The sequence below is a fragment of the Vidua macroura genome, chromosome 9, assembly GCF_024509145.1.
Source record: "Vidua macroura isolate BioBank_ID:100142 chromosome 9, ASM2450914v1, whole genome shotgun sequence".
Classification (NCBI taxonomy): domain Eukaryota; kingdom Metazoa; phylum Chordata; class Aves; order Passeriformes; family Viduidae; genus Vidua; species Vidua macroura.
In genome coordinates this window covers 23161030-23181005 of record NC_071579.1, presented here as the reverse complement: position 1 = coordinate 23181005, position 19976 = coordinate 23161030, and the positions used below count along the sequence as shown (strand labels likewise).

General features: G+C 58.1%; 3 protein-coding genes and 1 non-coding gene across 7 annotated transcripts; 2 read left to right on the top strand and 2 right to left on the bottom strand.

Moving 5' to 3' along the window:
- The first annotated feature begins 1415 nt into the window (after positions 1-1415).
- DYNLT4 (dynein light chain Tctex-type 4) lies at positions 1416-2828 on the top strand. Of its 3 annotated transcripts, none has more exons than XM_053984766.1 (2): positions 1416-1625; positions 2092-2828. In XM_053984766.1, the coding sequence occupies exons 1-2, from the start codon at positions 1557-1559 to the stop codon at positions 2752-2754; spliced, it is 732 nt and encodes a 243-aa protein (XP_053840741.1). In that variant the 5' UTR covers positions 1416-1556; the 3' UTR covers positions 2755-2828. The 3 variants fall into 3 exon arrangements, with proteins under 3 accessions (XP_053840741.1, XP_053840742.1, XP_053840743.1); XM_053984767.1 differs by lacking the exon at positions 1416-1625 and adding an exon at positions 1637-1647; XM_053984768.1 differs by lacking the exon at positions 1416-1625 and adding an exon at positions 1654-1755.
- Positions 2829-3520: 692 nt separating this feature from the next.
- Positions 3521-19473, bottom strand: PLK3 (polo like kinase 3). Of its 2 annotated transcripts, none has more exons than XM_053984763.1 (15): positions 19263-19473; positions 9653-9760; positions 9460-9576; positions 8920-9049; positions 8745-8832; positions 8107-8202; positions 7231-7426; positions 6750-6876; positions 6243-6352; positions 6047-6164; positions 5859-5942; positions 5495-5657; positions 5266-5395; positions 4935-5045; positions 3521-4563 (listed from the first exon to the last, which is right to left on the bottom strand). In XM_053984763.1, exons 2-15 carry the CDS (start codon positions 9734-9736, stop codon positions 4369-4371), a joined length of 1749 nt encoding a protein of 582 aa, XP_053840738.1. In that variant the 5' UTR covers positions 9737-9760; positions 19263-19473; the 3' UTR covers positions 3521-4368. The 2 variants fall into 2 exon arrangements, with proteins under 2 accessions (XP_053840738.1, XP_053840736.1); XM_053984761.1 differs by lacking the exon at positions 19263-19473 and adding an exon at positions 10541-10781.
- LOC128811283 (uncharacterized) lies at positions 14154-16383 on the top strand. The gene is made up of 2 exons (XM_053984764.1): positions 14154-14185; positions 14467-16383. The coding sequence occupies exons 1-2, from the start codon at positions 14167-14169 to the stop codon at positions 15672-15674; spliced, it is 1227 nt and encodes a 408-aa protein (XP_053840739.1). The 5' UTR covers positions 14154-14166; the 3' UTR covers positions 15675-16383.
- On the bottom strand, positions 19373-19502 carry LOC128811869 (small nucleolar RNA SNORA35). Its single transcript, XR_008438514.1, has one exon. It is a non-coding gene; the product is annotated as a small nucleolar RNA SNORA35 (small nucleolar RNA).
- Positions 19503-19976: the final 474 nt, after the last annotated feature.

Below are 19976 nucleotides of genomic sequence, written 5' to 3'. Positions count from 1 at the left end.
CGCTAGGGAAACCTGGCAGGCAGCGCTGGGGCTGGAGGCCGGGCTGCCGGGGGAGCAGTGGGAGGGAGCGATGGGACAATGAGGCGTGAAGCACAACCTTGCTGCCGAGGCGGCTCTGCCCGGCACTCACCGGATGGGGAAGCAGGGCTGCGTCTCGCAGCGAGAGGAATTCCTTGCCGTGTTTCATGGCTTGGCTCTGGCACGGGGACATTGCGGCCTAAGCTGGTGGCTTTGCTGCGGAGCAAAGAGATAGGGTGAAGAGACGCAGCCAGCTGAGATTTTGAAAAAGGCAGCACATGCACGGAAATCACCCTCACCTCCACCTGCACAGCCCCCATGGAAAGCCATTGGGCATGGCTGAGTCCCAGCAGCAGCACTGGAGCATACTGGAGCCCGGCAGGGAGATTTGTCCCCTGAAATGGGGGAAGCCTTCTCTCCTGTGATGCTCCAGGCCAGAGTCCTGCAGCTCTTATGTCTGCTTAGGGTACAGGTGCTTGCAGGCAGAAAAAAGCATCACCAGCCTCATAGAAAGGCTTGGATGGGAAGGGACCATTTAGCTCCAGCCCCCCTGCCATGGGCAGGGATGCCACCCACTAGATCAACCCAGTAGAGCAACCGCTCACCTAAGCCCAAACCAAGTCTTGTGCCATTCTCCGACCCTTGGCTGGCTCCAAGCAGCGCAAGGAGGGGATTGCCTATGGAGGGATCCACCCTTGCTTGTCAGTGGGTGGTGTGAAGGAGAGGCAGGAATGGGGCTCTCGGAGCTGAGGCAGCACCCAAGGGAATGGGGTCCAGCTGGCAGTGTGCTTGGCAGCGCTAGTCAGAGGCAGGCTATAAATACCTCCGACCGGAGATAGAAACACAAAAGCTGTCTCCACTTTCCTCAAATAGCTCAGCAGCCAGGCCAGACAAAGGCACATTGATGGGACAGCCATGTCGTACCAGCTGGGCTGGGCTCCACTAGCAGAGAGAAACTCCTGCCAGGGTCGGGAGCCCCCAGGGACTTGCTCACCCTCCAGGCATTACAGCAGCAGGGTCCCTGGCATGTGCCAGGGCTGTGCTCCATCCAGTCCCTGGAAGTGTTCAAGGCTGGGTTGGATAGGGCTCTGAGCAGTCTGCTCTAGGGGTGGCATCCCTGCCCATTGCAGGTGATTTGGAACTAGATGATCTGTAAGGTCCTTTCCAACACAACCACTATGTGATTATATGATTCAATGGTGCCCACCCATGCACACTCTCCCTTGGTGCAGTGGGGCATAAGTAGCCTAAGGATGCAAATGTCTGAGCAAAATCAAGCTGTTGGAGGCCCCAGCCGCAGCACAGCCCATGGTCAGGGCACAAAGTAGTGATCACAGTTGCTACTCTCCACCCCCTGCTCTCCTCTTGCACATCCAACACCAGCTTGCATTTTTCAGGGCTGGCAGGGAGCTGAGATTGGAGGGCACATGCCAGGAATAACCACATCCCTGTGCTGACACAGCTGAAAATGCAGAGAGGGCAGGAGTGAAGGGGAACAGGGCTGTCCAGGGACCAGGAAACAAGGAGTTACAGAAGCCATGCCCCAGAACAGCCCTGGAGACCTACAGTGCCACATAGCAACACTTCACCTTCCAGGAGCACAACAGGTTTGTTCCAGGAGCACAACAGGTTTGGCCCTGCTCACAGCAACTTGGAAGATAAAGATTGGTCCTGGGCAGTGACATCCACCAGACACAATTCCCCTGGGGAATTTTAAGGACAGGAGTGGAACTTAGGGTAAGTGTGGGATCAGACGCAGACTGGAACACTGGGGAAAGAGTCACTCACCTGTGGTGGGGGAAGGGCTGGGGATGGGAGAGCAGAGGGCTGTGTGGACCATGCGTTACTGCACTGGATCAGTCCCAGCTGGCCAGGTCTGATGGGCATGGAGGCACTGGAGAAGGGAAGACAGCTGCCATGGATCTCCCAGCCCCTCTGCATCTCATCTCACGGAGATTCACATGCCAGAAGGCATGGGATTTGCAGAGGGCGGGGAGAAGTGAGGCAGAGAGGCAGGGGAATGGAGAAGCTACAGGACACCTGCGTCACCTAACAGGTACATCTCCTTTGCAGGCCACCCCTATGGCTGAGCAGCCCATCCCAGAGATAGCCCTGCTAGCCCAGGTGCTGGCTGCAGCCAACACTGAAGCCCCTTCACTCCATACTACACGCCGTGGGTCCCAGCCCCCAGCCCCAGCCCGAGGCACTGAGGACAGCAAACCACCGCCCCTGCTCTCCCGCCGCAACTCCATCCTCAGCCGCCGCAGCTCATTCGGGATGGTCCCGGGGAGCAGGCGTCCCTCCATTGGCCCCTGGATGCTCCACAGACACGTTAGCTTCTCTGGGCTCCCAATTTTCCAACCCATCCTGAAGAGCCGTCTTGAAAACACTTACAGGATGGGACCAGACAAAGGCTGCAAGTTTGATGCAGGGCGGGTGCAGCAGGTGCTGCAGGGGACCCTGGCCTGTGCCTTGGGGACCAGTGTATATAGCCCCCAGGGCAGTGCCCCACTAGCCCAGAGCCTGACTGAGCTGCTGCAGAACCAGGCCAAGGAGGTGGTGCCACCCCGCTACAAGTTGGTCTGCCACGTGGTGCTGGGCCAGCAGGGCCAGCAGAGCCTCTTGGTGGCCAGCCGGGGACTATGGGACCCTGAGACTGACAGCTTTGCCTCTGCCACCTTCTCCAACGCCTCCCTCTTTGCTGTGGCCACAGTGTATGGGCTCTACTTCGAGTAGCATGTGCCTCTCTGTCCACACAGTCTTGTAGAGCTGAAGGGAGAGAACAGCTGAAATAAAGAGGTTTTGTCCAACTGTGTGCCATACCTGGAGTCTTGGGCCAGGGTGTGTGCAGGGAGCAAGATATGGATGCTCACTTCAGCCTCAGCTCACACCCACGCTGCAGTTCCCAGTACTACAGTTTGCAAAGAGACCCAGGCAGCAGCAAACACAACAAAAGGCTGGATTTCCCTGGAACAGGCAACTGCCCAAGGCTGTTGGAGCAGCCCAGGCTGCTTCCCACAGCCCAAGCTGCTCCCAGGCAGATTGATTACACAGATCACCTTCAAAGCAAGCTCAGAGCTCTTTCCTGGCTTCATGCCCAGCTCATATCCCATCACACAAGATGTCAGTGCAAGGGCTCAGGCAACCCCTCCACCACCTGGGTCATAGCTCCTGCCTTCTGCAGCTCAGCAGAATCAGAAGAGCAGCTGGGTTGGGTCCAAGCACAGAAAGGACTGGGAATGCATTTGGCAGCAGCAAGAACTTGAGGCAGCTCCAAGGCTCCACCAGCATAAGCAAAAGCTAACTCTGCCCTTTGTGCCAGTCCCATAAAAGGCAGTGGAGGTACCACATGGGCTACTCACAGCCATCCTGCCTCCCTGACCTTATTGCCCAGCAGCAGTCAGTGGCAAGAAGGGTCATCCCCGACAGGCAGAAGCAGCTCTGGAGCAAGAATGATGCTGAAGCCCTTTTGTGACTCTAGCTTCAAATAAGGCAGACATAGTTTGCCCTTACACAAATAAGTTTTTATTGAGGCGAGTCAGGGAGAGGGGAACTGCACATGGACAGACCAACAGGAAAATAAATAATTCCATATAAATAAGATACATAAATAGTCCCACATGGCAGAGACTGCCTTGAAATAAGAAACAACCCTGGGTCCCAGCAAAATGAGGGCTTCTCCAGGCAAGTCCTCAGATCCCACCCCCACCCTCTATCAAACCTCAGGTTGTACCAGACAATTCACAATTTGGGAAGAGACTGGGTACAGTTGGGCCCAGCACAGCTCCCTCCTTAGTGTAACAGTTGTGGAGTGGCACACACAAGCCCACAGAGCCCCTGGCAGGGCAGGCAGCACCCTTCACCCCTGCCCATTCCTGGGAAGGGGTTTTCCTATCCCACAGCACCCAAAGTTTGAGATCAAAGCTGTGCCAGCCATCTCCAGGCCATGCAGAAGGTCTGCACAACTGATGCATCAGCTGGGGCAAGGGAGCCTGAGCCTCCACCACAGGTAGTTGCCAGCCCTAAACAAGGCTCAGCCAGCCCCAAACCCAGCTGCAGGGCACTCATCCACCACCACCTCCCTGTAACACCCCAGTCCATTCCATCAAGACCAGCACCACCAGAGCAGGAGCTGCCAGTGGGAAGAGAGCGATTGCCCAAAGCCAGGGAGCAGCAAGGATATCCAGACCCGCTGCTGTAACCACATCCATATGTCTTAGTCCAGAGTCCAGCTGAGCACCAGGATACACAGTGCCCAGGGGGATAGCCAGCACCACATCATCCCTCCCATTCCATGGGAGGGCAGGAGGAAACCTCCAAGTCCAGACAGGGTCCCCCCAGGATCCCAGGCTAGGCCTCAGCCCATTCCTGAAGAAGCTTGAGGATGTATCTGAGGCGGTGGTGCAGCTCAGGAGAACAGCCCAGCTCCTGGATGCTGCACAGCTTGTAAGTGTAAGAGTTGCGCTCCCGGTTGATGTAGGTGACAAGGCAGGAGTGGTCAGGCTTGCTAATGATCACCTTGGTGTGGTCATTGTAGAAATTCACCTAGGAGACAGATTGGGCATGGTTTAAGCCATGCTTCCCACAGCATGTTGGGAGCCAGGATGGAGCCACATTTCCTGTCTCAACCTGTTCCTCCTCCCCAACCTGCCCAGGAGCATCCCTCCCATGCCCCATGGCAGGAATGAGCCAGCCCTAGCACAGGGGCAGACAGAAGCATCCAAATGAAGTGCTATGTCTCTCCATGGGCTGGGGAAGCTGCAACCAGCAGCTTCAACATCCTGCACCCACAGCTATTTTCACAGCTGGATTTTCCATTTGGGCTGTGGCAGACAAGCTCCAACACAGACCAGAAGACCCCTATCTGGCCTCCTCTTCACAAGGGTCTGGGCATCTCCACTGTGCCCCACACATACCTGGAGGGTGCCACTGCTGAAGAGCATAAGCAAGGCTTGGTCAGTCTTCACCCACTGCAGGAGGAGCAGAGCTGGCTGCCCAAGGTCATCTATGCTGGGCAGGTCACCTCCCTTTAAGAGAAGGGTTTGCATAAGACACTGGTCCCACACATGGGAGCACTTCCACCAGCACACACAACATCAAAGCTGGGTACCCCCTCAGTGGAGTCCCCACTCCCAGGGCACAACCCCCTGTGTCCACCTGGCCGTAGCTGCAAGCAGGGAGTCCAACCAGCTCAAGTGGTGGGGTCAAGCCATGACCCAGTGTCCAGCCCTGGGCCCCAGCACTCACCTTCATGAGATGCTGCTCCATGTAGGATGCAAAGTAGCGCAAGACACTCATCTGTCCCTGCAGCTGCTCGGGGATGGCAGACACAGAGAACACCAGGTGTTTGCTGTTGGTTGGGTTGTAATGTACAGTCCTGGAGGGAGCAGAGCACGAGTTTTGGGGATGGTATAGACTTCCCCCTTCCCCTAAGGGGCTCTCCTAGAGACAGATCAGCCCCATTCCCACCGCTCACCTGTGGTTGGGGGAAAGCGTCATGTGCGTGCCATTGTTGAAGAGGACCCCAATGCTGCGGTTGGAGAGCTGGTAGCCAAAGCCATACTTGTTGGAATAATCCACCCACTTGCTCACCCAGACAAAGTGCTCGTGGCGGGCCAGGGAAGCTGGGTTTTTCTCCGCTGTTGGAGAAGAGAGGAGGTGAGCAGTGCAGCCAGCTAGCCCCTGTCCATCTCACCTGCCCAGAGGGAACAGATCCCTACAGCAGGCTCTGGCACCATTTAGGGCGCTATTTGTACCCCAAGTAGCAGCCATGCCTTCATCCCAGGGGGAAGGAGATGCACAGCCCCCTATCCCATCCCAGAGCAGTCCAACCGGTTTACCTGGAGGCATGGAGGAGAGGCAGGTCCGCAGGAGTCGGACAGCTGACTCGATGATGGCAGAGACAGTGATGCAATCTTCAAAGGCTGTGGGGAGAAGATGACAGGCTGAGTCAGCTGGCCCCACTATCAGCCCAGGCATGACAGGAAGCTTGAGGCAGGCTGGGGTGGCTGGGACAGGTATTGCTCACCTTCACAGCTGCTGGCCATCGTTCCCCGGATGGAGGGCGACGCAGACTTGTGAGATGTCTCCTCCACCACTGTCTCCACAGGGCTGGAGCTGGCACTGCGGCACGATACAGGAGTGGCCTGTGGAGAGACCTGGCTTTATCATGGTCCGCCTGTTCCGCCAAAGAAGGGCATGCACGGCCTCGGGGATGTTCTCACCTCATTCCCTTCTACAGTTTTATAGCTCATCTGCCGACAGATTGAGGTCTTCATCAGCCCAGTAACCAGCTTGGAGATGTCATCCCTGTTCTCTGAAGAGCCCTTCTTGGCTGAGGAGAGAGAGCAAGAGATGAGTACACTGTTGAGCATAGAGGCTGGCGACACCCAGGCCACCCCTCCCAGCAGCCCAGCTCTCCCTTATCTATTCCCATGCCCATGGAGGCAAGGAGGGTGTCAGACAGCTACCTCCCACTTTCACTTCCCAGTTCTCATGCAACACAGGGCTTCCAGGAGGAACTGCCCTGTGGGTTGTGGCACAGTATCCGCTCTCCAGGCACACACCCATGCCAGGCCACCAGCACAAGAAACGCAGGCGCACACCCAGCTTGTGCTGTCCCCAGGCAGGGGGTCCAGAGAGATCCATCAGGAGGTCTCTCCAGGAAACAGAATCCACTTCTTCCTGAAGGAAGAGTCACCCAGAAGCTCCTTGGCAATGCACAAACTTACCCTTGGGTTTCTTCTTCCCAAAGAGTGTCTTGGTGACTTTAGCAAACAGAGTCTTTGCAGGATTTGGGGGACTCAACTCTGGAGCCATCACACAGCTGCTGGGAGGGAGTTTCTCAGGAGTGTAGCCCTGCAGAAGAGGTCAAGGGGGAGGTTTGGTTTCCATAGGCCACATGCTCCAGGCAGAGCAGCTGCCCTGGGCTGACCACAGTCATTCACATCCCTCCTGACAGCCAGCTTGTGTTTCTGTCAAGCCTCGGAACCATGACTGGCATCAGCACAGGAAACAACCCCTTGCTATAGCAACAAGGCAGCAGAAGCACACCAGATCCCTCAGTTCCTCTGGCTGGCATTTGGGCAGGATAGCGGCCGCTTCCTTTGAAGGACTGACACTTCGTACAGGACAAGGACAGCACCCTGCACAGACCAAAAAACTCATCCCGCCTGGAGAAGGGTCCCTTGACCCAGGCCCCCACCCACTCACCTTGAAGAACTCATGGTCTAAAATCTCCTCAAGGGTGAAGCGGTCCTGGGGGTTGCGTCTGAGGATGCCAGTGATGAGGTGCTTGGCAGGCAGGGAGAGGAAGACAGGGAGGGTGTATTCCACTTGCTTGATACACCTGTAGGTCTCCTTGAGGTCAGAGGTCTCAAAGGGAGGGTTCCCACACAGCAGGGTGTACCTGGGAGGGAACATGCATGTCACTGTCAGATCCCCACCAGGCTTGTGACTCAGCAGCACTTAAAGCAAGGAAGTTATTGGCATTTGGCTGGCCACACCTGGCTGAGAGCAGCACTTCCAGCCCCAACAGCCATGTTCACATCCGGCCATGCTTCCTCCTAGCAACTGTTTAGAGCAACAGGCAAGGAGCCTTGAGGAAGGACAAAGAGCTGGCAGGCAAAGGCCACCCGCTGCTCCCACCCACGTGGCCACCAGGGTGGAAAATGGAGCAGGCAGCTTGCAGGCAGCAGCCGGGTGAGGGGCTGGATGTGCCGAAACAGCGATCACTCCCTGAGCAAACAGCGCGGCAGCCACAGAGATTTTCCGCTGTTTATCAGGTTCACAGTGCGGTCAAGCCTGCTTTGAACCGGAGCAGAGTGTGGCATGAGCACACCCACCCCATGCAGGTCCTGCTTGCACAGTCCTCACACAGCATCCCAGGATGGCTACAGGCAGCACCTGCTCCAGAGTAAGGCTGGGCAGGATCCAGCCAGTTGCTCCCCTCCCCCTGCCTCTCAGCAACCGCTGCAGAGCCACAAGGCACAGCACAAGAAAACTTCCTCATCGGGTTGTCCGCAGAGCAGCTGCCCCCACCCCAGGCAGGGTGCCTGGACCCCTCCCCACCCAGCAGCACAGACTTACATGACACAGCCCAGAGACCACACGTCTGACTCTGGCCCATGGCCCTGTCTCAGCAGCACTTCTGGGGCCAGGTAGTTGGGGGTCCCACATATTGTCCTGTGGGGCAGAGCACCAGATCAGTGCATGCTCTTCATCCCCTCACAGACAGCCTCCCCCTGCTCCTAGCCCTGGGATTTAGCTTACAGCCTTGTCCTCCCCACTCCATTTTGCTCTTTGTGGCTCCCTCTCCATCTATAAGGAGTCCCATACAGACTCCCTCCTCTCCTGCTCACGGAGGTCAGCAGCAGCTGCTCTTGGGGAGCTGTTGGGAAGAGCCTGTCCCAGAGCTGAGGGGGAACAGAGCCTTTGTGTCCCAGCCTGTGCAGCCGGCACGGCAGCCGGGCAGGCACAATAGCAATAGTCAACACATTGTTCTCCCCGACGGCTGCAAGCTCACTCCTGGAGGAGCCACAAAGCCCCCAGCCCCCTCGCCTTGCCAGCAGCTGAAGCAGGAATTGCTCCCTCACCCCAGGAAGGGGCCCTAAGGCTTCTTCTCCCAACACCAGGAGAGAGCCCTTGCCCCTCCACTCTCCTGGGAAGCCACAGGAAGAAGAGTGAAACCCTGGAGGATTCTAGAAAAGGAAAAATCTCAAACGTACTTTTTCTTCTGGTCAGAGACATCCTGGCAAGCAGCCAGGCCAAAGTCCCCCACTTTCAGCTCCATGTTTTCATTGATGAAGAAGTTGCCTGCAAGTCAAAGGCGATGCGTCACCACAAGTCCCTTGGGGACAGCTTGCTCCCCACACAACACCATGTGCCAACCACAGCACTCACCAAGCTTGAGGTCTCTGTGCAGGATGCCCTTGAGGTGAAGGTATTTCAAGCCTGAGATGATCTGTTTGAGGTAATAGCGCACTTCAGGCTCCAGCAGAGTATGGCGGGCCTTCCAGATGTGGGCCAGGGACTGCAAAGGGAGAGAAGACAGCTTGTGATGCAGGCAGGGAGAAGAGACAGCCCTGCTGACTAGGCATAGGGTAGGCAGGGTCAAAGCCCGTTCTTCCAGAAGTTGCACATTCACAAATAATCCTTCTTTCACAGCCATGACCTCAGCAGACTCCCCACATGAGGTTGAGGCTGCTCGTCAGAGCCATGGGAACCTCTGGACTTATGGTGGCCACGCCATGAGCAGGCAGTCCAAGAAAGACAGAGAGCTGCTGGAGTGCCCAGTGCCATGCAAAACCACTCTGCTTAGGGGTGTGACAGCTGACAGCTCAGGAGAAGGGGACTGCTAACAAAACACCTCGGTAAGGCCTGCTCCAACCAGCTATGGCTGTCTAGGAGATCCTTTGACAAGGAGGCCACAGCAGCACTGACCTTCCTACTGCAGTGCTCCAGGAAGATGTAGATGCTCTCTGAGTCCTCAAAGTAGTGGGAGAACTTGACAATGTGCTTATGGTGCAAGTCCCGATGTAGCTCGATCTCATTGGTGATCTGAAAGAGAGCAGCAGTGTCAGGTGAGCTGCTGGCCCCCACCAGCCCAGCACCCCACCAGCCGCATGGCACCCACCTTCTCCCGCTGGTGAGGTTTAGCCACCCTGCTGTGAGGAATGACCTTCACGGCATAGGTTTTGTTGCTGGAGAGGTCTGTCATTTCATAGCATCGTGCAAACCCACCCTGCAAGGGAAGAGGTGGTTACGGATGGGTGAGAGACATCCTTGCCCCTGCCTGCTTACAAGCCTCCTCCTCCTCCTCCCTTCCCTGGCAGCGTCACACGCTCCCTCCTGCTGCGTCGCCCACTAAGATCTGAACTATGATGCTCTCAACCAGGCATTTTCTTCACCCATTTCTTGTAAAACCTCCAGGGCATTTTCCCTCCCACTACGGCCGGACTTTGCATCTTTCCACATGATAGATCAACCTGGAAAGTCCTGCACAGGGCAGGAAGCCCGGGAACCGGAGGCCGTCGAAAGGCAGCCCCATGGAGACAGGTTTTTCCTGCCGTGATGTCACCCTCCAATCTGCACACTCAGCCGCTGAGCCCACTCGGGCCGGGCTGGGAACCGGCATCCTCCTCCTACACACGCTGCTGTCAGCCGGAGGAAAAGTTGCGTGCGGCGGAGCGGCGCGGGCCGGCACCTCTGGGAACCGGGGCACCCACCGGCCCACGCACAGCCCGCGGGGCGCCCCGAAACCGATGCGGCTCCGATAGCCGCCGAGGCACGCGGCCAGCCCGGGTGATTCACGGCTTCCAGCACTGCTGCGGGCCCGCCGGGCGAGGCGGGGAGGGTGGGGGTGGCGGGCGGCAGCCGAGGGGCCGCATCCAGCCCCGAGCGGCCCGGGGTGGGGGGTCGAGCAGGCGCGCAGCCCCCGCCCCTCCCCTCGCCCGCACCGGCTCACCCCGGCGCAGCCGGGGCCCCCCGCGACGGCCCAGCCCTCTTTTCCCATTCCCGGTACCTTTCCCAGCAGGCGGCCCTTGCAGTAGGAGCGGCCGGAGACCGGGTCGGTGATGATGCGGGTGGTCTCGGCCGCGCGGGGCGGGGGCGCCGGGGCGGGCGCGGGCCGCGCGGGGAGGGTGGCGGCGGCTGCGGGGAAAGGGGGGAAGAGGCCGGCGGACTCCATGGCGGGCGCGGGAGGATGGAGAGGATGAGGAGGATCCCCGGGCTGGGGCTCCGCCGCGCCCCGCGCACGTGGCCCCGCCGGCGCGCGCCGCCGCTGCCGCCCCGGGAATCCCGCCGGCTTTATCTGGGGCCGATGACGTCACCCGAGCAGCTCCGCCCCCGGGCGGTCCCGTGCCGCCCTTAAAGGGGCCGCAGCACGGGGAGGGGGCGGGGTTTCGGGATTCCAGGAATGCACGGGCACCCCTCTGCCAGCTGTGACACCCGGGGTGAAGCCCCGTCAGCGGCTCGCTGCCTCCACTGCACAGGGGCCCACCCCTGCACACGCAGTGATGTCCCCACAGTAGCTGCTTCCCCCTCCTACAGACGGGGGCAGCCTCTTGACTCAGGGTTCTCCTACGGTCCCACTGAGAGCCCGCAAACGTGCAGAGCTCCCTCCCCTGTCTCCCAGGACATACCTAGCCCCCTCCCATGCACATCTGTAAATACACACGCACACAAAATAAATACACACACACACCTGCTCACAGGGTGTTTCCCCTCACAGGTTTTACCAGCGTGTGTCACACGACCAGCTGGGGTCCTCACACCTCCTTCCCATGGAAAGGTTGTGGCTCAGGGAGGGTTTTCAAAGCCCCTGTGTTTCCTGTGGGCTCTGACCTGTCCCTCCCTGCCTTATGACAAACTTGGATGCAGGTAGACACTCCCCAAGAGCCTTTCATTCTGTGCCAGGGCCCAGCTGAGGGGGTCACAGGTGGGGCGCTGGGCACATGGAAGATGCAGAGATGATGGGATCCACCATCCTTGCCCCTCGGTGCCTGGCAAGGCTCTGCTGCTGCGGGGTGGCCTGGCTGTGCAGGGTGTGCAGTGGTGGCCGGGCACGGCGCCACAGCGGTGCTGCTCCCTAATGGCCGTGACGAGCACACGCCTCTCGGTCACCCGAAACGGGTCATGGAAGGGTGCTTGGCATCTCTCCCTCCCCACGGCCGTGGGAGCTGCCAGAGGTGGCTGCAAACCCACAACCCTCACGAGTCTGAAGCAGCAGTGTAGCAAGAACCCCTCAATCTTCTCGCTGTCCTTCCCTTGCTCACACCACACACAGGGTGACTCTGTGACCATCCCGTGCCCTGTGCCTCAGTTTCTCCCCACTGCTGCTCTGGGCTCTTGCCACTGATGATCCCTGTGCCCCTGAATATGCTGAGGGTTTTGCATGAGCACCTCCGGCAAACAGCCCCGTTCTTCCCAGCACATCCCCTTTCCCCCTGGGGTACTGGGGACAAATTAACTCCATTTTTTTTTTCTGCAGAAAAACTGAGAAAACCTGCCTGAAGAGGAAATAACACAGATCTGACTGTTTTTTTTCCCTTGTGTTCCAGATTTTGTAGGGGAAGCACACACAAACTCACTGCCGATCAGCAAACATGGCCCAGGAGCAGGCTGGGATGCTGCTGCCCCCGAGGGACGCTGCCTGTTTCCATCAGGGCCCCGGGGCTCCCCGGGCACCGCTGGCATCACAGGTTTTCCGATGGAGGCCCCAGCTCCGGGCTGCCGGAGCTGAGTCAGCGTCTGAAGGCAATGTGTGGGTGGAGGCACCCAGGAGGGCAGGGACGCTCCGGGGGACCTGTCTGGGGATGATGTGACAGACAGGGGCTGTCCTGGGATTTCCCACAGAGGGACAGTGGGGACCTGCGAGGACCGAGAGCTGCCATCTCTGCACCTGCTCCCCACTGCCTCTGGGCGAGTTCTTGGGCGAGGGGCACGGATGTACCCCACAGCCCACGTCCTGCCAAGGCTGAGGCACCTCCTCTCCAAGAGGGACGGAGCCTGGGAGCAGACCCCGCCACCTGCAGCTGCGGTGCCCTGTGATGCATGGCATCTCAGTCACGGGTTTTCCCATCACTGATCTGGGGCAGGGGGAGGAGCTGTGGTTTAAGATCACCAGCCTGTTGGACCTGGGGAAGGGGAGGCTCTGGGGTGAACTCCTGACTGCCTGCAGCTAGTTAGGTAGAATTATAGAAGAAGGGAGTCAGGCTCTTTGGGGCTGTGTACAGCAAAATCATGACAGGCACGCAATGCAAGCTGCATCAAGGGAAATTCCATCTAGGTATTAGGAAACCTTTTTCCCCTTGTGCATGTGGTAAAATATCACAGGAGCCCAGAGAGGCTGTGGGATCTCTCCTCCATGATACTCAGCCCTGGCCTGGTCCCCCCACCCTTGTGGCATTCAGAGATGCTCAGCAACACCAGGAGCAGGGGAGCTGAACCCAGCTGCCAGCTCACGCCGGCACCAGGGCTGCCTTCCCAGGGCAGCTGCAGGGCACTGCTGTGTGCCCTGCTGTGTGTCCTGCATGCAGTGCCTGAGCTGCAAGAGCAACACCAGCCAAGCATCGGGGTGCAGACCAGCTCCCCAAGATTGGGGTGGCAGCCCTGACCCCCGCAGGAGTGGGGTTTTCCCATCCCTCAGCTCTGCAAAGCATGGGGCTGCAGCCACCAAGGGGGAGGATGGAGAGGGTGGTTGGGTGAGCTGGGGAAGGAAGAACCAGCACCAGCAGGGGCCAAGGCACCCCAGGCACTGGAGCACAAGGCTCCACAGTACTGCACACGCTCAGCCCAGGTCCCATCTTACCCATCTCCATCGGTACCCAAGCAAAGAGCTGCTGGTACACTCCATGTGCCTCAGTTTACCCAATTCACCCTGTAGTGAGCACACACACACCTTCAGGGTGTGAAAACAGAGCTCCCCCCTCCAGCACTGGTTTTCTGAGGGATGTAGTGCTCATGTCTGTCTCTGCTTCTCCTTACCGGCCTGGGACTTGTGTGGGATGGAGGGAATTCATAAGGGGTCCAGTGATGGAGCGCGATGCTGGCCCTTTTGATCCCCATCTGGCAAGAATGTGCACTCTGCATCCTTTCCCCAGTGGAGCTGGCAGTTGCACCCAGCCGGGCAGAGCCCTCTCCCCATCCCAGGAGAAAGACAAACTCAGCAGAGCCCAGCCCGGCCCTTTTCCAGGAGCTTGGGGGGCTGATGATGGAGTAAAGACAGGACTGGAGGGACACATGGCTTCTGGCGGGGCAGAACCGGTAGAGAGGGAGAGGTTGGGAAGGGACATTCTTTTTGGGGAATGCAGAGGGGAAGGATGATGAAGGAATGGGTTATGGAGCTATGGCTTATGGAGGAACTATGGCTTATGGAGGAGGGGCAGAATAAGGGGGGACCCCGGCTTGATTGACTGCAGAGGAGCTGGGTCAAGCGTAATTTGGGGGTACCGCTGCACAGGTCAACGGCTGGAGGGACCCTTGCGAGGGGACAGGGCACAGGGGGCTGAAGGGCGAGCATGGGCCGGGCCGGGCCGGGGCGGACGGCGGCGGGGCCGGGGCGGGATGTGGCGGGGCCGCCCCGCGGCGAGGCGGAGCCGGCGGCCGCGCCCGGTGGGAACGGGACGGGACGCGGAGCAGCCCCGGAGGATGGGGCGAGCGGTGGCAGGTGAGGCCGGGCAGGGCACGGGGGGCACGGCCGTAGCTCCGGGGGTCGGTCGCTGCCCGCGGGCACCCGGCCGGAGCAGCGGGACGTCGCGGGAGAGGCAGCCCCGGGCTGGCGGGGGACGGTGGCACTGGAGGACGGCTCCGGGAGGACCTGCGGCGAGCGGGTCCTTTCGTGGTGGGGAGGAGAAGTGGGGTTCACTTTCCCTCGCCGGGAAGGCTGGAGAAAGGGAGCGGGAGGGCGGGTGGCACAGGGAGTCACCGTCCCCTCTGCTCTCCCCGCAGGTGCTGGGCTGGGCACCGTGTCCCTCTGGGGCAGCCTCCTGCTCGCTGCCGGCCTTGCCCTCGACCCAGCACCGCCAATCTGCAACTGCTCGGAGCCCATGGACTACCAGGCTTTCCGGGAGGCTCCGCTCCCTGAGAGCTGCTGCCTCAACTTCACCAGCTCCAACATCACCCACCTAGACTGGGGTGCATTGGTGGGGGTGCAGGGGCTGCGGGAGCTCTACCTCTCCCACTGCAGCATCACGGCTATCAGCAACGCACAGGGAGTCCCTCCTGCCTTGGAAATCTTACACTTAAGTCACAACCTGCTGGAAAGTCTCCCTGGAAGCTTTCTAGAAAATGCCCCTAATTTGAGGGTTCTTTATCTGGACAGCAACCAGCTTCAGGAGCTACCCAGGTCCTTCCTGAAAGCATCTTCCCAGGTCCAGGAGGTCTACCTGGGCTTCAATGCTCTCACCTTTCTTCCTGCCAGCCTCCTGAAGCCATCTCTGCTCCAGCTTCAGCTCTCCAACAACAGCTGGGACTGCAGCTGTGCTTTGCTAACCAACCTGGAGGGTTGGTCCAGCCAGGCTGCTGAGGTTATCTGCCACACACCAGAGCACTACCACGGTGTGGGGCTCCAGAGCATCCCCCGGGATGAGCTGTGCCGCTCACACGGCCTCACCGCCCTCTTCATCTGCCTGCCCCCTCTCCTCATCCTCACCAGCATCACTTGGTGCTTCTGCCGGCAGAAGAAAAAGACCAACTACAGCCTTCAGAGCAGGTCCCAGAGCCACCGGGCCATGGCAGAGAGGAGCAATGTGTCAGTGTCTGCAGAGCCCCACCACTACATCCCCTATGAGCTGCCTGCTGCTCCCTCCAAGACTGAGAAGAAAGTGCTGCTGGGGAAACAGGTCGTGCTCCAGCCCTTCGAGGATCCACTGGAGAGTTGCAGAGACCTCTATGAGGAGGTGGAGATCCAGGTGGGATCCCCCAGCAGTTCCCAGGTGCCATCCCATGAAGGGCAGCTGGGCACCCCAGCACCAAGGGCAGAGGAGCTGGGCAGTGAGCCAGAGGTGGACACTGTCAGCGTGAGTGAAGTCCTGAAGGACTCTGCGGACCGGGAGAAGATCTACATGAGTCAGACAACCAGCTATTACAACCTGGTACCTGGTATTGAGCTGGACGACTCAGACAACCTGGAGTATGAGACCATTGACCTGCACTGATGCCAGGACTTGGGCTGTGTCTAGACACACCAACAGGATGGCAGGGGCCGGGCAGGAGTGAAAGCCACCAGAGCAAAGGAGGCATGAGTTGTCCTGCCATGGCTGACAGTGGCTGTTTGCAAAGCTGCACCCCCAAATATCCATTCCTTCCCCTGTGCTACCGTGTGAACCCCTTGCTTGCCATGGGCTGCAGCCTGGCAAGGCTGCAAGGGTGCTTCAGGCTCTGGGGACCCTACCACAGGCTGGTGGTACCCGAGGAAGGACATGCAGGGAAGGTGGAGACTGCTTTTGGGGATCAAGTGATGATGCTGAGTGCCAGACCCACTGACCAGAGCTTCCTCTCTTGTTGGAGCCAGATGGTGTCTGGCACAGACCTGCTGCTCTCCAACCTGCAGAGAACACGGTCTGGAGACATGAAACAGGGCTGGCCCTGCCTGTGTGGTGTGCAGGGAGTGTCATGTTTGGATGGGGTGCCCTGGGCCTGTCAGGGAAAGCCTGTGGTGGCTCTGCCTGCTGCCCACCCCACACCCCACAGTGGCACAGGGACTTGAAACAGTCAATGCACATGTGCTGCTTCATGGCGTGTGTGTGTGCACACTTGTGGGAGTGGGTGTGTGAAATGCACACACAAACAGAGAGGCATCAGAGGGGGCCCCTTGAAGACAGGCCTGTAGGATCCAACTCTCAGTAAGAAATATATCATTTTACTCCTGGCAGTGTGGCTCCATCCCTTTGTGCTTTGGGGTAGTGGGGAGACAACCAATGGGATGTGGGGAGTGCAGGGATGGTAGACTTCATTCCTACCCCATCTACCCTCCCCTGCCCTGGGTGATGGCCCAGTGAGGGTCTTGCCCAGCATCCCTGGAGCCTCTTTGTCGCTGTGGCAGAGTTGGGCACTGGCTCAAGGCCAGCAGAGCCTTTGCTTTGTACCAGGATTTACAACAGGGGTGGGGAAGGTGTCAGCCTGCTGTAAATGCCACAGATTCTGAACAAAGCAAGAATTTGTGGGGCTCCTGGGAGCAGGGCAAAGGCTGGGGATACTGTAAATCACTGCCCAATACAGGCACCCCCAGCAAGTCTCACCCATGGTGCTCCAGCCCTTCTCTGCAGATGGGGGGGGGGGGGGGGGGCATGCTTGAGTCCTGCTCCTCCTGCCCAGGGGAACATTCTCCAGGCTGGAAGCTGCATTGGCCACCCTGTCTGCTCTGGAGCCGTGCTGGGCCTGGTGCCCAGGCAGGAAGGGTGGGAGCTGGGCAGGGCAGGACGTGGTGCTCCGGCCGGCAAAGGAAGTGGTGTTTCCTGCAGAGTGCTGTGGGGCTTCCAGCAGCCCATGGTGGGACTGCTCAGTCCCAGCCCCACATGGCCTGGGGACAAGGATGGGATGATTCCCCTTCATGTCTTCTGCCACTCATGAATGTTTCCCCCTGTTTTATATCCAGCTGGACTTCTTCCTTCCCTGCTCCCTCCTGGGCCCTGGGAAAGTATCCCAGCCTTTAATATCCCTTCACCACTCTGTGCCAAGTACTACAGCCAGCGTATCTCAGTGTACCCTGGCTCATGCCACCCCCACATCCCCACAGGGAAAGAAGGACCAGAAGCTGCCACAGGGCAAAGGCAGGACAGGCAGGGCTAGCAGCTGTCTCCAGGGGCTGCAGCCCAACCCATGGCTGCAGATTTTGACGAGGGCTAACAACAGCTGCATTTTTCACCTGTGCTCCAGAAATGCCTGCAGCCCTTCCATGGGTGCCCCCTCTGCTCAGGTACCCTGGGGTTCCAGTCCCAGGGCTGCTGGGAATGATGTATCATTCTGTCCTTTCCCTCCTTCTCATGAAGCCTAAATTCAGATGCCACGGCTGATGCAAAGGGAGTGACCCAAATCAGCCCAGTGGGTCTTGTCCAGCCCTTGCTCTGGTACCTGCAGCCCCCACCCAAATCTCCACCTGTGACAGGTGCAGAGAGGTGTGACCAAACCCAGTGTTCCCTGTTCTTTGTCTGTGACAGCCCTGGCACACTCAGACGTGTTCTCCCTAATATTAGTTTAAAAGTTCCCTTTCTTGCAAGTCCCCTTTCCTTTAAGGCTCCCAAATTCCCTCAACAAGCCAGCCCTGCTTCTCCTCCACTGCCTTCCAGGTCACTGCTGGACCTATTGAAGTGTAACCACAAGGTCATTTCCTGGGTTGGATCATGTCCTGTGAAAATACCCCAAAGTTAATACTGTGTGGAGCTGAGAGCCACACAACAGCAAGGAGCTGGACACAAAACAAGTGACTTCATCTGGCTTATGCTGCATCCTATGAAAGCAACTCTTTTTAAATTCAGGCCCTCCACCTGTCAGAAGTGGGTAAGGTCCTCAGCCTAGGCTTTTGCACTTCTGAATTCTAGCCAGGCTAAAGCTGTGCTTAACCCCAGCCCCTGCCCATCACTTCCTGGCTCAGTGCATAGCAGGTTTGCCCCCTCCCAGGCAGGTAAATCCCTGTGCCATCCATAGGGCTGTGCATGCCACAGCTGCACCACCTTGGGAGTGAAATGCCACAAACCCTGGCCAGCTGCCACTGCTCTGTTCCCACGCCACACCTCCAGGTGCCACTTTCGTTCCTGTGGGCAGTTGCCCTTGGCAGCTGTGTTTCTCAGAGTAGTAACTTTCCAAACAGCACACGTTGATGAGCCATAATCCTGTTCATCAGGGGACAGGTTTATAATCCTGCCCTGACACCAAGCTGGCATTTGCTCCATAAAGCCCAAGCTTCTCCATCTGTAGAAAGCTCCTCAGAAACACCCTGAATGCTGTTTGCACTCTACAGAGGATGATGGGAGAGAAGAAACACGCTCAGAGGAAGCAGCCATGACACATCCCTGCCAAGTGTGCTTACCACCTCCACTCCACCTCTCTGGAAAGCAGGCGCTGCTGGAGAGCAGGGAAAGTTTACACCGGATCACTATGGAGAAGGAATGTGCTTGTGAAAACATCCCACCCAGCCCAGGTTCCACTGCAGAGACTCCTGGACTGCAATGGCACCCAGCTGGGCTCAGCTCTGCTCACAGTGCCCACGAGCACAGACCCAGTCTGTGAGGGATGGCCAGTGCACACTCATGCCACAACCTGCTGCCACAGTCATCAGAACAGGGACCATTCTGCAATGCTCACCTCCGTGCCAGCAACACAGGATGAACCCACACTCCCCAGGGCACCTCCTGCTGTTACACCTGGCAAACATGGCACAGCATCACAGCAAAAAACTTAAAACCCCTCCCCACAAAACTATTTGTGGGGACAGAGTTGCATTTTTGAAGCATGAGACCTGGGTCTCACCACAACTCTTCTTTGGGCAAGATTGATCATGGGCCACCTCCCACAGCTAATAATTGTGATGCTGGGGCTGCGGGAAGCCTGACTTTCAGCAGTGATCCAATGGATAAATGAGGCTTTTGTGAAAACACACCAATGGGATGAAATGTGCAGTGTGTTCACCTGACAGGCACAAAGTATGTGAGCCTGGCCTGCCCCATGGCACAGGACTAGATGAGCTCAGATGAGCTCCTGACTTCTCCCAACACCTGCACAAAGAGCAACTATTTGCAGAGATTTACCTTCTTTAAGGACAGGAACCTCTAGGAATGGTATCACCAAAACATCCAGAAAAGCTTTCGTTCATCACAGCTTTCCAATTCCACCACAAGTGACAGGGCACAAAGCTGGAGTTTGTATCCAGCTTTCGAAAGGGACAGACCATGATGTGAGCCTGGCCCTTCTGCTAGAAGGAATTGATCTTGCACTGGAATGAGACCAAGGAGGTCAGGAAAAGACCAGCTGGTCATTGAGCAGTGCCACCTAGTTTGGTTAAAAGATACTGGATCCTGCAGGGAATTGTACAACCAGGCAGGAAACACCAAAAGGGGCTGCTGGCCTGAACCAGGGGATGGGAGCTCATGTAATGTGGAAGGCAGAGGCATGAGCTACCAGCTGCAGAAACTGAAGGTGTAATGGCCAGGTTTTCAGCCAGACTTAGCCCATTTCCCCACTGACCTCTCCAACACCCCAAGAGCATCACATGGTAACCTAACACAGCACAGGAAGAGGGGGGAAGTGTGCACAGACCTCAGGAGCTCACAGGAACCCAGAACTTTTAATGGGGGTGCACACTTGTACCTACCTCCTGCTCACAGGTTTCCAATATTGGACATTCCCCACTTCTGCCAAATCTAACAACTCTTTTTCACACAGACTTGGTCCTGCAAGTCACTTAGAACCCACTGAGATGTTTTAGTTGAGCACGTGCAGGGTCAAGTTTTGGCTGAAGATGT